Source organism: Salmo salar, chromosome 16 (assembly GCF_965601325.2).
Source record: "Salmo salar chromosome 16, fSalSal1, whole genome shotgun sequence".
Taxonomy (NCBI): Eukaryota; Metazoa; Chordata; class Actinopteri; order Salmoniformes; family Salmonidae; genus Salmo; species Salmo salar.
Window position 1 is genome coordinate 9821669 of NC_138306.1, and position 17944 is coordinate 9839612.

The following is a 17944-nucleotide window of genomic DNA, read 5'->3' on the forward strand; positions in this document are numbered from 1 at the left end:
TAGACGGCTAAGAAGTTGCTTGTTTTGTCCTGTTTCTACCGATGCAATTCATTTGGATACTTTCCTAGCTACGTAACTAATCAGCTAACATTGGCGAACTCTGTAGTTAGTCGGTCAGGCAAAAAATAGAGAGGAAGCAGAGGGAGCGAAGGAGGAAGAGGGAGAGCACACCCGAGAGGGGAGCCTACGTTTCCATGAAGTGTGTCTGCCCCAAGTCCCACCATTCACCGATGTACCACATAGCCTGGAACTAAAGTGACAGTAGCAAGGGTTTTGGAGTTGTTTTTGAAGGTGGTAGGAGTCTGTTGTTTAACACCAACCTGTCCTCCACCACATCCACATTCACTGAATTGTTGTAAAGGTAGCCTACTCTTTCTACATTTTGTGTCAGGCCTAGTTTGTACAAAATCATATTGAGAGAGGTTATATACATTTTTAAATAGTATCTGAATAGTTGTTTGCATTTTTACATTGTTACGGAAGTAAGAATCGTTGTCAATCAAATAGCCTACTTTGTGTGGGTTTTGAAATACTTTCTGAATATTGTCCACTGGTCACATTTTGGATTCTTTTAAAAATATTTATATGTAAATAATATTTATAAGTATAATGTATTTTTCTTGGTACATTTGTGTGAGTAATTTAGTCAAATGTAATACAATTGAAATACTCTTGGGTTTTTTGTTTTGAGTGTTAATGGTTTTTTGATTGTGTCTTTACACATGACAAAATTACATGAATGTGGTGCCATATTCAAGAAAGGTTGTGGTTGTGCTTTTTAAAACTAAGCTAACTTGTAATTGTTCTTTGTTTGTTTGTTTGTTTATCTTGAATATTCTCAGTAATCTATAGTGGGGGTTCCCAAACCTTTTCACTCCAGCATTGGGGAACATTCATGGCATAAACTGTTCACACCACTCTTGTTGGCGGAAATAACATTTAGCAGTTTTAAAGCAAATTTTCTTGCAATTGTATAGATTTTGCCATATCTAATGTGTATTCATGTGATATTTGAGTGACTCAAACATTACAACAAAATCTATGGGCAAAAGAACCTAGCTAAAAAAACGTTATTGCTAGAATATCAGGACCTCTGGAATGCTTGATAGGAATATTAAGGCCTTTCAAATTCCACGAGAGAACATTGTTTTTCTCAAATGTAATTGTTATCTTTAGTATTGATAAGCCAATAGATGTAAAATAAAAAGCAGGACCACAGGGAAACCCAACCATTGGTCACTCCCCACCCAGAAGACCCTTTCTATAAATCGTTCCCCCTTACCCAGCCCCCCTCCTCCCTAGCCCTTAGCCCTCCAACCGCGGTTTACCCCACCCTGCACTGTAATTACAGGGTTGTAGCATAATGCCGAGTGGCAGCCTGAGATCTCCTAAGCAACATATTTTTGGTCTTTGAGTAGGTACTGTGTGTATATATATATATATATATATATATATATATATATATATATATATATATATATATATATATATATATATATATATATATATAAATATATATATATATAAATATATATATATATATATATATATATATATATTTATTTATTATTATTATTATTATTATTATTATTAAAGTAAAACTAAATAAGTAACCAATTTAGACCTTTACAATCACATTAGCAGACTTGAGGATTAGGAGTGGGTAATGAAGAAAAAGATATGACAGATATGCAAGCCTGAATGTCTGAACAGTAAATTAAAAAAAAAAAAAATAGGATAGCTGTAGGATCCATATATTGTCCATTGTTCATTAATTGGCATGGTGTCATCACTATTTAAATGTCCTGGACCATAGGCAATATAATTATAACAAATTCAATGCTCAGCAATAATAGTAATATTGTTCCTTGTACCCTAACATGAGGGGTATCCTCATCATTCTATTATGCTTAGTGCAGCATCATAGCCATAGGCTAAGCTGCATGATTGTACATGGAAAACATACCTGAATAATGAGCCAGTCATGGGGTTCCATCTGTCGGCTTGTCCCTTTTGTGGGTTGGGTTTGATGTGCTTCTTGAAGAAGTCTTGAGCTTCCTTGGCAGTGGAAAAGGTGTGTGTTGTTCTGGAAGGTCAAGATGATTTTTTTCTGGGTGGATGAAGCCACATCTCAGGTTTAGCTTGCATAGCTGGCATCTCACCTCGTTGTAGGTCTCCCTTTGTTTTAGCAGTTCGGCACTCAGGTCTGGGTAGATGCTGATCCTCTTCCCTGCATAGGTCAGACCCCCGAATTACGCTGCAAGGCGAACAATTCGCAGTTTGACTTCAATGCTGTTTATCCGCGCAATCATACAGCAAGAGCCGTTCCGGCAAGGACCAATGATAATCAGCGGCATGGGACCCAGATGTTCCTGCCCAACGGTTCATAGAAAATATTTCTGATTGAAGAAGTTGGGTTTCCCACTTCCACACCAGTTTGAAGTCCTGTGACCCACACGTTTAATTTATTCTGAATTAGCTCGCTCTGTTTCCAGGCCATGTAGTCATAGCCTCAGACAATGTGACAATCTTCTCCAGACTTTCCACTTTTTGTTGAATAGGTATCCACTTTAGCATTGAGCACTTCCAATGATCCATTTACCGGTTTTAATTGTAAGTCGAGGGCAGAGTCAATCTCCTCACAAACAATCTCTCGTATAGTAATGGCCAGCTCTTCCAGTTCTCTGGTGTTGAGAGGCGCCGTTTTCACACAGTTGGGGAAACGTTAACTAGCTAGCTAACAGTACACTTTAACTTCAAATGAAAATGACTTTCTGTCAAAATTAGAAACGTGTAATATCTGAAAATGTAGCTAGCTTGACTATCTTACCCATATACATGAAATGGACGCTTCTCCCTGTCACGGATGCCATGGTTGCCCTTACTTAGTTTGAAGATGTAATCCAGAGACAAGTGTTTTCTCCATCTCCTTAGCTATCTTACTCTAATTCCACTGATTTCAAAACTTAAACTTATGCATTTCTATTATGCTATATAATTTTTTTTAAAGCCGCGTTAGACAGGATTACCTACACATACTGACCATCTCAAATAGACAGAACTGTGCTACATGGCAGACCAATCTGAACGCATCTCTCGTAATGTCCATTCCACTCATGATCTCAGCCAATCATGGCTAGCGGGAAGGTTGCTAACTTTTTCTGTGGCTAAACCAACTGGGCTCGTCATTTTTTTTATTTTTATCATATTTACAGATGGTGTACAAGTTTGGTATTAAGGCACATGAAAGTTCACATGTTCCAGAAGGCAATTCTGGCAAAAAAAACACATTTAGATTATTTTTTTTTAAAGTTTACGTTCAAGTGGCTCTCCTGTGAAGTGTAGTGACGCGCAACATATGCATAGTTTCCTGAAACAAGTCACAAATGTTAAAAAGGGCCATTAGTGGTCTATATTTTGCCTTTCTGTTACTACCGACCACTAACAGTGTAGTGAATCATCCAGGATATGAATGGCCAGCCATGCACCATAAGAACTTAGTCATCCTTTCTTACTTGCAAGGTAGCTATTTGTAAGTGAAAGTGATTTTAAAGGCTGGCTGCTCTTCCAGTTAAGTTCCATATTTGTGGCTTAGTTCATGCCAGAGAATGCCTTGCACTCCTAGCTAATGACACACAGTGCCCAGAAAGTATTCACACCCCTTGACATTTTCCACATTTTGTTCAAATCAATTCCAACAGACACATTGTTGTGTTACAGCCTGAATTTAAAATTGATTACATTTAGATTTTGTGTCACACAATACCACATAATGTCAAAGTGGAATTATGTTTTTAGAAAAAAGTTTACAAATTAATAAAAAATGAAAAGCTGAAATGGTATTGAAAAAAAGCAGACGTTGACTATCCCTTTTGAGCATAGTGAATATGTTAATTACATTTTGGATGGTGTATCAATATACCCAGTCACTACAAAGATACAGGCATCCTTCCTAACTCAGTTGATGGAGAGGAAGGAAACTGCTCAGGGATTTCACCATAAGGCCATTGGTGACTTTAAAAACCGTTACAGAGTTTAATGGCTATGATAGGAGAAAATTGAGGATGGATCAGCAACATTGTAGTTACTCCACAATACTAACCTAAATGAAAAGAAGGAAGCCTGTACAGAATAAAAAATATTCCAAAACATGCATCCTGTTTGCAATAAAACACTAAAGTAAAACTGTAAATATGGCAAAGGAATGTACTTTATGTCCTGGATAGAAAGCGTTATATTTGGGGAAAATCCAACACCAAACATCACTGAGTACCACTCCTCATATTTTCAATCATTGTGGTGGCTGCATCATGTTATGGGTATGCTTGTCATCGGCAAGGACTAGGGAGTTTTTTTGTTGTTGATAAAAATAAACGGAATGCATGCAAAATCCTAGAGGGAAAACAACCTAATTCAGTCTGCTTTCCAACAGACACTAGGAGACAAATGCATCTTTCAGCAGGACAATAACCTAAAGCACAAGGCCAACTATACACTGGAGTTGCTTACCAAGATGACATTGAATGTTCCTGTGTGGCCTAGTTACAGTTTTGACTTAAACTGTCTGGAAGATCTATGGCAAGATTTGAAAATGGCTGTCTAGCAATGATCATCAATCAACTTGACAGAGCTTGAAGAATTTTTATATTAAATAATAATGTGAAAATATTGTACACTCCAGGTGTGTAAATCTCTTAGGGAGTTACCCAGAAAGACTTCCAGCTGTAATCACTGCCAAAGTAGATTCTAATATGTATTGACTCAGGGGTTTGAATACTTGTGTCAGTGAGATATTTCTGTATTTCATTTTAAATAAATGTGCAAGAAAAACTAAAGAAATTCACTTTATCATTATGAGGTATTGTGTGTAGATGGGTGAGAGATTTAATCCATTTTGAATTCAGGCTGTAACACAACAAAATGTGGAATAGGTCAAATGATACGAATACTTTCTGAATGCGCTGTAGTACTTGAGATGAGACAAGCTATGCCAGGACAAGTCAAAACTGCAGAAGTTTGCATTTTCTCTTAGTCACCCTTCAGTGAATTTCCTCAGTTTATGTAATGTACTTTACAGTGCAATTGTACTTGCAGTACCTCACACAGTACTGTTTTATTTTACAGTGCTAAATGGAAGTAAAGAATAGCAAATGATTGAAAAGAAACAAGCCTATCAGAGACCCACCCTTCTGCAAATGTCCCCCTTTTCAAACCACACACAGACTTGTGACTTTGTCCCAAAAGTCATATTTAATTCCCATTCCCTCTCTTCCATAACCACATATCTGAAAATACTTAAAAATCAAATCAAAGTTTATTTGTCACGTGCGCCGAATACAACCGGTGTAGACCTTACAGTGAAATGCTTACTTACAGGCTCTAAACAACAGTGCAATATTTAAGTTAAAAAAAAAGGTGTTAGGTGAACAATAGATAAGTAAAGAAATAAAAACAACTGTGAAAAATAACAGTAGCGAGGCTATAACAGTAGTGAGGCTATATACCGGCACCGGTTAGTCGGGCTGATTTGAGGTAGTATGTACATGTAGGTATGGTTAAAGTGACTATGCATATATGATAAACAGAGAGTAGCAGTAGTGTAAAAGAGGGGTTGGCGGGTGGTGGGTGGCGGGTGGCGGGACACAGATAGTCCGGGTAGCCAATGTGTGGGGGCACCGGTTAGTCGGGCTAAATGAGGTAGTATGTACATGAATGTATAGTTAAAGTGACTATGCATGTATGATAAACAGAGAGTAGCAGCAGCGTAAAAAGAGGGGTTGGGGGGGCACACAATGCAAATAGTCCGGGTAGCCATTTGATGACCTGTTCAGGAGTCTTATGGCTTGGGGGTAAAAACTATTGAGAAGCCTTTTGTTCCTCGACTTGGCGCTCCGGTACCGGTGGCTGGGGTCTTTGACAATTTTTAGGGCCTTCCCTAAAAGGATCAGCGTGGCAGATGTGTTGCTACCTACCCTCACCACCTTGGGGCGGCCCGTCAGGAAGTCCAGGATCCAGTTGCAGAGGGAGGTGTTTAGTCCCAAGGTCCTTAGCTTAGTGATGAGCTTTGAGGGCACTGTGGTGTTGAACGCTGAGCTGTAGTCAATGAATAGCATTCTCACGTAGGTGTTCCTTTTGTCCAGGTGGGAAAGGGCAGTGTGGAGTGCAATAGAGATTGCATCATCTGTGGATCTGTTTGGGCGGTATGCAAATTGGAGTGGGTCTAGGGTTTCTTGGATAATGGTGTTGATGTGAGCCATTACCAGCCTTTCAAAGCACTTCGTGGCTACGGACGTGAGTGCTATGGGACTTGTGAAAACAATATGATAGAAACGTATCAGTAGGACCATGAAAAAGCCTTGGCCTTTGACTTGCTTTACACTACAGAGCAGGGTTTCCCAAACTCGGCCCTCGGGACCTCAAGGGGTGCACATTTTGTTTTTTGCCCTAGCACTACACAGCGCATTCAAATAATCAACTTCTCATCAAGCTGTGTAGTGCTAGGGCAAAAACCAAAACCTGCACCCCTTGGCGTCCCGAGGACCGAGTTTGGGAAACGCTGCGAAAGGGCCTACTGTTTTTCCTGGTCAGATGATCATAAAGGAGACCTATACATTTGAGAGGGCTTAGGCACAACCAAAAATCTATTCTAACCTAACCCATTCCCTTTCCTTATTGACTTTCCCCTCCACAGAAAAATCTGCCGGAACTGTAAGTGTGGCCTGATGGACCACGATGTTCAGATGAACTCTGAGGATAACAGGAAGGTTGGCAAGCTGTTTGAGGACACCAAGTACACGGGTCTCGTCGCCAAGCTCAAGACAGACGGCGCCCCCACATACAAGGGCAACCAGGTCACCTTCTCCATCTCCTCCAGCCCCATGTCAGCCACCGCTGTACCATACAGTCCCCACACTGTGCCAGCCAATGCTGGCTCTGGTGCTGGGGCTGGGGCCGGTGCTGGATCTTGGGGCGGAGTTGGGGCGGGGCCCGTAGCTGGGTCTGGTGCTAGGAATGGTGCTGGAGCTGGTGCCGGTTATGGGGCCAGTGCTGGGGCCGGTGCTGGGCCCGCTACCATGTCCAAATCAGGGGCAATCAGACCTAATGCTGTGTCAGTCAATGTCGTGCCAGTCAGGAAGGATGCCGTGTCTGTCACCTACGAGTGGGCACCACCAGGGGTCAAACAGCATATGGTAAGTGTATAACTACTGTATCATAGGATTTAAAATACCTAGGAATCCCAAGAGTAGTGAACACGGGTCTGAATCTGAAAGAATCTGGTGCTGTTCCCTTGGCATGATGCTATTCATTCCAGAAGCAAAGTCATCATAATGTGCTGTAAAATGAAATATGATTAACATCTTGAGGTCGCAATATAATAGACTTGGGTCTGTAGTTGGTCTGGTTCAGTTCACTAAACAAGGCATTGGTGTATTGTAATGGAAGATATTGTCCACTAGAGGTCACTGACTTGAAGTTCTGTGCCACCAGTGCTCATGATCTCTTCGTAGCCCTCAACAAGCAAATAAGTGTTCTTTAGGGAGAGGTTGTAAGTTGTCCTCTAATAGCTGGCTGCCTCTCCCCAATTCTCCCTTAACTACATCAGCTCATTAACACAGCTTAATTTGAGTCTGTTCCTTTCTGCCTCTTTATCTCTGTATCTCTATCATTTTTGTTTTCACTCTATTTGTGCCTATGACTCTTCCTTCCTCCTTCTTTATGTCCTTTCTGCCCCTCCTCTCATTGTCTCTCTTCTCCTGTCTCTCTCCCTCTCTTCTCCTGTCTTCCCCTCCCTCTCTCTTCTTCTCCTTTACAAAGTCCTGATATCCTCTCTATCTCCTCTCCACTTTTCCCTCATCAGGCGGTCCGCTACATTGAGCTCCTGCCCCCAGAGAGGCGTCCCATAGCGGGCACGGAGGGTGCAGCCTACCGTCGGCAACAGATGGCAGTGCAGCTACCGGAGCATGACCAGGACCCGGCCAAGTGCCACGAGCTTACCCCCGCAGAGGTCAAACAGATGCAGCAGTTCGTCCGCAAGTACAAGGACGAGGCCCTGGGAGTGGGAGACATTAAGCTGCCCGAGGAGATGATGGGTCTGGGTCAGGAGAGAGGACCAGGCATGGGAGCACCAGGCATGGGAGCACCAGGACAGGGAGGACCAGGACAGGGAGGACCAGAGATGGGAGAACCAGGGATGGCAGAACACCCAGGGATGGCAACAGCTGGGGGAGCCTTTGGGCCTGCAGGTCCTGGTTTTCGGACTAGACCCGGGGCTGGGGGTGCACTTGGGCCAGCAGGACCAGTTCAGCCTGGGATGGGGGCTGGGGGTTACCCTGGGGCAGGAAAGGGTGCACCAGAAGACATGGGTACGGCTGCCACCACTACCGCTGGGTCAATGGGCACTCCGGGAGCCCCTGGACCTCACCTGGCTGGGCCCTGTGGACAATACGTAAGTGAGTGAGGGAGAGAGAGAGAGAGAGAGAGAGAGAATTGTGAATGACTGTGCTGGTTGTAACTTCCCCATCGTGGATTTAAAAGCACTGGCTAGGTTTAATCAATGTGACACCCACCTAGGGCTGGACCGGTTTGTGTTTTTACCTTACCTTCTATAACGGTATTTCAATGTTTTGTTTGTTAAATAAGATACACAACTCCAGCGCGTGTAATGTCAGTTTATATAGTTTACTCCATTTGTTACTTGCCAGTCGTCGCTCTCCATTTCCTGCATGCCACTTCCCACAACAAGCCCTACCCCTGAAGGAGAGCAGTTGTTGGTGTTGCTCGACCATGGAGTCATGAGCACTTCACTTGCCGTTCATTCTGCATGGTCAGACGCAACAAGATGTTGGTGACAACGATGCTGCTTTCAAAGCTTTCTATAACTGCACTTAATTTGTGTATTTTACTGTCTGCAAACAGCTAGTTTGTCTTTTCTTAGCAAGTTGTGGCTAAAATAAATTGTGTTAGCTGGCTAGCTAGCTAGTTTGTAAATCAGAGTCAGAGCAAACCTAACTAGCTAATACAGTCTGATACCAGTGCTGGTGTACCTATACAGAAAAGTAATACATGGCCTTATACATGTATATCAAAGAACGTGACATATATATTTTAAAACATATATAAATCTCACACCCCCATACAAAAAAATATCATATAGATATGTATTTTCAAAATGAAAAATTTACTCAGAACATTCGTTTATTTTTGTTCGATGCATTTAATTGCTTTGAAATGTGTTCCAGAAATGTTTTTTTTTTACATGGCATATAATCTCACATGTGGGATGAATTATTTTCAAATTTAGTGTTAGGCAACCTTGTGACTAATTTGTCATATCTTCATATCTACTGTAAATGTTGCCATCTCATTTTGAGATTAGTTTGAGATGGTGTAGACTATTGTAGGTTTATAGTTTCTGATGTACAAGTTTTGAAAACGCACAGAAGCCTATCTAAGTTTGAATGTTTATTTTCATTCACTATAGTTGTGGCTTCCCATAAGGTTATGGAATCACATTGTGTTCATAACACGTGGTTTAGGGATTGTTGTAATCAATTACTGTATATTGTTGTAATCCACTATTATTTTGGGCTGAGTCCTCCAAGGATTTCCATTGGGATTTTTTTATGCCTGTTGCCACCAGCAGGGGGTGAGGAAGCACAGCGGTTTGCGTCTCCCCTCCCCTCAACAACACTTGAAGAAGATGCCTGTGACAACTTTTACTGTTTCTCCTACTCTTTTTTTTAATACATTTGTTCTATTAAACAGGTATGTAGTGTACACAAGCACATTGTCTACAGAAAATGTTAGTCAAAATGGTTATCTGAGTGATACTTAACTTTTATGATGAAATTGTAAAGTTTAAATCTGTAAATTGATTGAGGGAAAACTGTTAGCGATCTTGACATAGAGATGACTGGGTTTGTGGTTGCTAAACAAGGCTAGCCCATAGAATAACATAAGAAAAAATGGCGCCAGATAATATTCTGTTTTGAATTTATTGATTTAGCTATAGCTCCTCTGAGGTAATATTGTAGTTTGATTTCTACTCGTTTGTATCGTCTAGGCCCTGACATCTCCCCATCCAAGTGTTATATATTACAGAGTTGTATTTTTTTGTTTTAACTCTATACACTAACTACGCTAACGCTAGCCTGTCAAGCCTATACGGTATTAGCTTAGCGGCTACCGTTAGCTGGCTCAGTATTGAGATGACTACTGGTTTATGGTTCATTTAGCTATTTAAAGGAATTTTTATTGAAACATAGTACATGAGATTAAGATAAATACTGAGACGGTATATTTTTTTAAATACAAGTCAATGTATTAGCTAGTATGACTTAAATACAGAGGATATATTATGTTACAATACTTTTTAGTATTTTACAATATCTGACTGAATTATTCATGTTTTGCAGATGGAAATTCACCCTGGCTCAAACGTTACAGTCCTAAAGAACGTCTGGAGGGCAGCCATGCAACCAGGCCTACAGTTCCACTACAATGGCAAGAGCACTTTTGTGTGGTTTAGATCGGGGTTTCCCCAAACTTTTTGCCCAAGCACTACACAGCTGATTCAAATAACTAACTCATAATCAGGCTTTGATTATTTGAATCAGCTGTGTAGTGCTAGGGCAAAAACCAAAACGTGCATCCAGGGGGGGCTCCAGGACCGAGTTTGGGAAACCCTGCTTTAGATGTTGACATGTTGCTGAAAAGCAACCTGAGAGGTATGTACATATATTATATAGACTGCAGAATTAAAATGACTAGAAGGGGAATAAGCCCTTAGATGATGGCTAGGAGGGGCTCTGCCTTGGGGGTGAGGGAGGAGCTTTCTCAGGCTCAATAGTTTGAAGAAGATCATTTCTGGGGGGGGGGGGGGGGGTCCTCTATCTCAGAATGCACATATAAGGATAACAGGTGTTGTGTCAGAGATACATCGCCTATGAAAAGAGGCTACTTGCTGTTCACCCAAACCAACGCTGTTTTGGATGGGAATGTCCGCTCCACTCGTTGTAATTCTATGCGACAATGGCTATGGTCCAGTATGTTCAGTGCCTTCGGAAATGATTCAGACCCCTTTTTCCACATTTTGCTACATTACAGCCTTATTCTAAAATCAATCTAAACACAATACCCCATAATGATGAATCAAAAACAGGTTTTTAGAAATGTTTGCAAATTTATTACGAATAAAAAAACTGAAATAGTACATTTACATAAGTATTCAGACCCTTTACTCAGTACTATGTTGAAGCACCTTTGGCAGCGATAACAGCATCGAGTCTTCTTGGGTATGACGCTACAAGCTTGGTACACCTGTATTTGGGGAGTTTCTCCCATTCTCTGCAGATCCTCTCATGCTCTGTCAGGTTGGATGGGGAGCGTTGCTGCACAGCTATTTTCAGGTCTCTCCAGAGATGTTTGATTGGGTTCAAGTCCGGGCTCTGGCTGGTTCACTCAAGGACATTCAGAGACTTGTTCGGAAGCCATTCCTGGGTTGTCTTGGCTGTGTGCTTATGGTCGTTCTCCTGTTGGAAGGTGAACTTTCGCCCCAGTCTGAGGTCCTGAACGCTCTGGAGCAGATTTTCATCAAGTATCTCTCTGTACTTTGGTCTGTTCATCTTTGCCTCGATCCTGACTAATCTCCCAGTCCTTCCCGCTGAAAAACATCCCCACAGCACGGTGCTGCCACCACCATGCTTCACCGTAGGGATGGTGACCAGGCTTCTTCCAGATGTGACGCTTGGCATTCAGGCCAAAGAGTTCAATCTTGGTTTCATCAGACCAGAGAATCTTGTCCTTTTAGGTGCCTTTTGGCAAACTCCAAGTGGTCTGTCATGTGCCTTTTACTGAGGAGTGGCTTCCGTCTGGCCACACTACCATAATGGCCTGATTGGTGGAGTGCTACAGAGTGTGTTGTCCTTTTGGAAGTTTCTCCCATCTCCACAGAGGAACTCTAGAGCTCTGTCAGAGTGACCATCGGGATTTTTGGTCACCTCCCTGACCAAGGCCCTTCTCCACTGATTGCTCAGTTTGGCCGGGCGGCCAGCTCTAGGAAGAGCCTTGGTGGTTCCAAACTGCTTCCATTTAAGAATGACGTAGGCCACTGTGTTCTTGGAGACCTTCAATGCTGCAGAAATGTTTTGGTAACCTTCCCCAGATCTGTGCCTCGACGCAATCCTGTCTCGGAGCTGTACGGACAATTCCTTCGATCTCATGGCTTGGTTTTTGCTCTGACATGCACTGTCAACTGTGGGACCTTATATAGACAGGTGTGTGCCTTTCCAAATCATGACAAATCAATTGAATTTACCACAGGTGGACTCGAATCAAGTTGTAGAAACATCTAAAGGATGATCAATGGAAACAGGATGCACCTGAGCTCAATTTCGAGTCTCATAGCAAAGGATCTAAGTAGTTTTTTTATACATTTGCAAAAATTAATTTATTAAATTGAAGATGATAAAGGGATAGTTAACTTATTTTTACACCTTATAGTCAGTTTTTTTGTTAGCCATCTATGTGGGTGATGGGGGCAATTAGACAAAGTTCAATGTTTGTGGCCAAATCCCCTCAAGTTCAAAGTAGCTATTTAAACAACTCTGAAACATGGATTACAGTTTTTGCTGGCCCATAGACTACTTTCAGTGTAAGAAACCATCTGACTGGCTATGAGCTGTAAAAAAATGTATTATCCCTTAATTTAATTTACAAATCAATCATTGCACATAGGGCATTAATGGTCAAGGATTTCTTATTAAACTGAATCTAAAATATTTTCACAAAAGTATTTCCATAAAAAAAGAATATGCATTCATGACCCCAAACCTTGCCCCTAACTGTTCTATGTCCTCTTTATCTTGTATTTGTTGCTTTCTTTCCACAGATGCTGTAATGAAGCGATTCCCTGGGGCAACAAGATGGAACGGCTTAAAACAGTAAAATGGCTGAATTGAGAAGCGAAGAGAAAATGTTTAAATGAATAGGATTACATTTTGTTTTTGTGTCATTTGTTCTAATGTTTTATTACCATCACTACAAGTATCACTGAAATAATTATCCCGTAACATACGGTGCATTTGGAAGGTATTCAGACCCCTGGACTTTTTCTTCAACAAAGTACTTATTAAAGGGTCTGAATACTTATGTAAAATTGTAGTGTGTCACCATACATGTTAACAATATGTGTTAACATTTACAGTGAATTCTTCCACATTTTGTTACGTTACCCCTTTGCTATGAGACTCAAAATCGCTGGCGTTTTTTGCAAAAATTTCTAAACCTGTTTTTGCTTTGTCATTATGGGGTATTGTGTGTAAATTGATGAGGAATAAAACAATTTAATCAATTTTAGAATAAGTCTATAACGTAACAAAATGTGGAAAAAGTCAAGGGGTCTGAATACTTCTCAGATTCACTGTATATGCTAACACATATTGTTAACATGTATTGTGACATACACTACATGGGCAAAAGTATGTAGACACTCCTTCAAAGTAGTGGATTAGGCTATTTCAGCAACACCTGTTGCTGACAGGTGTGTTAAATCAAGCACACAGCCATGCAATCTCCATAGAGAAACATTGGCTGTAGAATGGCCTGTACTGAAGAGCTCTGTGACTTTCACCGTGGCACCATCATAGGATAACACCTTTCCAACAAGGCAGTTCGTCAAATTTCAGCACTAATCAACTGTAAGTGCTGTTATTGTGAAGTGGAAACATCTAGGAGCAACAACGGCTCAGCTGCAAAGTAGTAGGCCACACAAGCTCACAGAACGGGATCGCCGAGTACTGAAGTGAGTAAAAATAGTCTGTCCTTGGATGCACCACTCACTACTGGAAGCAACGTCAGCACAATAACTGTTCATCGGGAGCTTCATGAAATGGGTTTCCATGGCCGAGCAACCGTACGCAAGTCTAAGATCACCTTGCACAATGCCAAGCTTCGGCTGGAGTGATGTAAATCTCGCCGCCATTGGACTTTGGAGCAGCGGAAACGCGTTCTCTGGCGCGATGAATCACGCTTCACGATGCAGCAGTCACCTCTGGGTTTGACAGATGCCAAGAGAACGCTACCTGCACGAATGCATATTGCCAACTGTAAAGTTTGGTGGAGGAGGAATAATTGTCCGGGGTTGTTTTTCATGGTTCGAGCTAGGCCCCTTAGTTCCAGTGGAGGGAAATCTTAACGCTACAGCATACAAATGACATTCTAGACAATTTTTTTTACTTTGTGGCAACAGTTTTGGGAAGGCCCTTTCATGTTTCAGCATAACAATGGCCCTGTGCACAAAGCGAGGTCCATACAACATTTGTTGTCGAAATCGGTGTGGAAGAACTTGACTGGCCTGCACAGAGCACTGACCTCAACCCCATCAAACACCTTTGGGATGAATTGGAACACTGACTGCGAGCCAGGCCTAATCGTCCAACATCATTGCCTGACCTCACTAATACTCTTGTGGCTGATTGGTAGCAAGTCCCCGCAGCAGTGTTCTAACATCTAGTGGAAAGCCTTCCCAGAAGACTGTAGGCTGTTAGATCAACAAAGGGGACCAACTCCATTTTTGGGAATGAGACGTTCGACAAGCAGGTCTCCACATACTTTTGTAGTATATATTGCAATATATAACTTTTCCATATGGGTAGTCCTAAATCAGCATGTTGTTAGTAAATCATTATTAATGTACAGTACCAGTCAAAAGTTTAGACGCACCTACTCATTCAAGTTTTTTTTTTCTTTTTTTTTCTTTCAAGTCATCAAAACTATGAAATAACACATGGGGTAATGTTGTAACCAGAAAAGTGTTAAACAAATCAAAATATATTTGAGATTCTTCAAAGTAGCCATCCTTTGCCTTAATGACAGCTTTGCACACTCTTGGCATTCTCTCAACCAGCTTCATGAGGTAGTCACCTGGAATGCATTTCAGTTAACAGATGTGCCTTGTTAAGAGTTAATTTGTGGAATTTCTTTCTTTCTTCATGCATTTGAGACAGTCAGTTGTGTTGTGACAAGGTAGTGGTGGTATACAGAAGATAACCCTATTTGGTAGAAGACCAAGTCCATATTATGGCAAGAACAGCTCAAATAAGCAAAGAGAAATGACAGTCCATTACTTTAAGACATGAAGTTCAGTCAATGCGGAAAATTTCAAAAACTTTGAAAGTTTGTTCAAGTGCTGTCACAAAAATGGCTCTCATGAGTACCGCCACAGGAAAGAAAGACCCAGAATTACCTCTGCTGCAGAGGATAAGTTCATTAGAGTTACCAGCCTCAGAAATTGCAGCCCAAATAAATGCTTCACGGAGTTCAAGTAACAGATGTCTCAACATCAAATGTTCAGAGGAGACTGTGTGAATCAGGCCTTCATGGTCGAATTGCTGCAAAGAAACCACTACTGAAGGACACCAATAATAAGAAGAGACTTGCTTTGGCCAAGAAACACGAGCAATCGCCATTAGACCAGTGTAAATCTGTAATTTGGTCTGATGAGTCTAAATTTGAGACTTTTGGTTCCAACCGCAGTGTCTTTGTGAAACGCAGACGGATGATCTCCGCATGTTTAGTTCCCACCGTGAAGCATGGAGGAGGTGTGATGGTGGCGGTGCTTTGCTGGTGATACTGTCAGTGATTTATTTAGAATTCAAGGCACCACAGCATTCTGCAGCGATTTGCCATCCCATCTGGTTTGCGCTCAGTGGGACTATTATTTATTTTTCAACAGAACAATGACCCAACACACGTCCAGGCTGTGTAATGGCTATTTGACCAAGAAGAAGAGTGATGGAGTGCTGCATCAGATGACCTGGCCTCCACAATCACCCGAACTCAACCCAATTGAGATGGTTTGGGATGAGTTGGACCGCAGAGTGAAGGAGAAGCAGCCAACAAGTGCTCAGCATATGGCGGAATTCCTTCAAGACTGTTGGAAAAGCATTCCAGGTGAAGCTGGTTGAGAGAATGCCAAGAGTGTGCAAAGTTGTCATCAAGGCAAAGGGTGGCTTCTTTGAAGAATCTAAAATATAACATGTTTTTTATTTGTTCAACACTTTTTTTGGTTACTACATGATTCCATATGTGTTATTTCATAGTTTTGATGTCTTCACTATTATTCTACAATGTAGAAAATAGTAAAAATAAAGAAAACCTCTTGAATGAGTAGGTGTGTCCAAACTTTTGACTGGTACTCTATGTGTAGTCACCTTATGGCCATGAACGACATAAAGCATTTAGAACTTTTATAATTAAAAACATAAAATACTGTCATACCGTCAAAAATGTAAACAATGTGGTGATATGATATTTTGGCCATATCTCCCAGCCCTACCCCCGCCCCTCCCCCTGAGCCATTTGATAAATTAGGGGTAATTTCTAAGATTGTTTTCCCCCATCCAATGCTTTTAAATCTATGAGGGGGGAATGACGGAGTGTACATAGAGTGGACTAAATCAAAGCCGATATGCACTTCCTCAAAATAGTCCAAATGAATCTAAGATAAATCAAGAAATCTGTCATTATTTTTGACATTTTTGCCAAGGAGGTCTTAGTTACGCAATTTTACATCTATGTTTGGTTAAGTATTACTCAAGTGAAAAAATGTGCATGAAAAATAGTCGTCTCCCATTGAATCACAACAAACACTTAATGGAAGAATCCCGTCATAATATATACGCTAACCGTTTCTACTGGGAAGAATGCGACAGGCTTAATTTCCAGCAGAGAATACTATCTGGTATTTTAGATATAGAACGTAAATTCAACAAGATGGAGCCAGGAGTAAAAATATCAATCACTTTTTGCCGGAAAGTGTTGTACACTTTTGAATGGTGATTTGTTTATCGTGGTTTTAATGTACCATTTTTCCATCTAACAGAGATTTGGCTCATTCAAACCCCTGTCTGTCTCTACCCGTCTCTCCTCATATGCAGTTAGTTATTGAAACTGAATGAAAATTTTTGATTTATGGGCGTTGTCAGGCATAATAACAATGATTATGATTTAAGTGTATAATGGCAATGGCCTAAAATAATAGGATGGGTCTATGCTACAGAGCCATTGTTTTTGTGAGGGCATTGCTAATGAAGGTCGCCTCCTCTCCTTCCCTCTCCTCCTTCCTTCCCACTCTCTCCTTCCTCCCCTCTGTTCCTCTTACCCCCCTGCCCCTCCTCCAGTCGTGCCACCAGTGCCAACTGCCCATGCGTCAGGGCGAGCCTGCGGTGTACGCAGAGCGTGCTGGTTACGACAAGCTGTGGCACCCGGCCTGCTTTGTATGCTGTACCTGCTCAGAGCTCCTGGTGGACATGATTTACTTCTGGAAGAAGGGACAGCTCTACTGCGGACGCCACTATGGAGATAGCGAGAAGCCACGCTGTGGAGGCTGTGACGAGGTGAGGGATTTGAGGGGGAGGCAGGGAGGAGAGAGGTGAGGGGTTAGGCAGGTCTGTGAAGTTAGAAACCACATGGAAAAAGTGGTAAGCAAGTTAGGTAAAAACAAAAAATATATATTTTCACCAAGTCAAATGAATGTATTGTTTGAGGTTGCATGATCCTTGTATCTAAACCAATGTAGATCATTTTAAGATTGTACTATACATCAGTTGGAGTCTCTATAAACTTCAGTATGTGGTTCTAAACCTAGCGTGAATGTGCATCCTTGTAGCTGTATGGGCTAATATAGTGAAAATGTTTACCTTTGGGTAAGTTGGGCCAATGGCCATGGGGTATGCTGAGCCAATGGTTGAGCCAATAGCATGTTGAGCAAATTTAAGTGTTTTCTTCTCAGGCGTAATGCAAGGCATTATCGCTGGGATATGATGTAAAAACAGGGCCTGGTCTATGTTAAAAGTGTTTTAAAAAAGTACAAAGTGTTTGTTAGGGGTTAAGCCTGTGATGATAAAAGATACTTAAAATGATTAAAAGACAAACTATTTTGATT

The 17944-nt window shown here is 41.4% G+C and overlaps 1 protein-coding gene across 1 annotated transcript in view; it reads left to right on the forward strand.

Annotated features, from left to right (window-relative positions):
- Positions 1-17944, forward strand: part of LOC106573117 (testin) — a 48248-nt gene that overhangs the window by 18845 nt on the left and 11459 nt on the right. Inside the window, exons 3-5 of the mRNA XM_014147825.3 lie at positions 6692-7190; positions 7859-8446; positions 17181-17396. Coding sequence (XP_014003300.3) covers positions 6692-7190; positions 7859-8446; positions 17181-17396 — 1303 coding nt within the window. The remainder of the gene's footprint in view (positions 1-6691; positions 7191-7858; positions 8447-17180; positions 17397-17944) is intronic.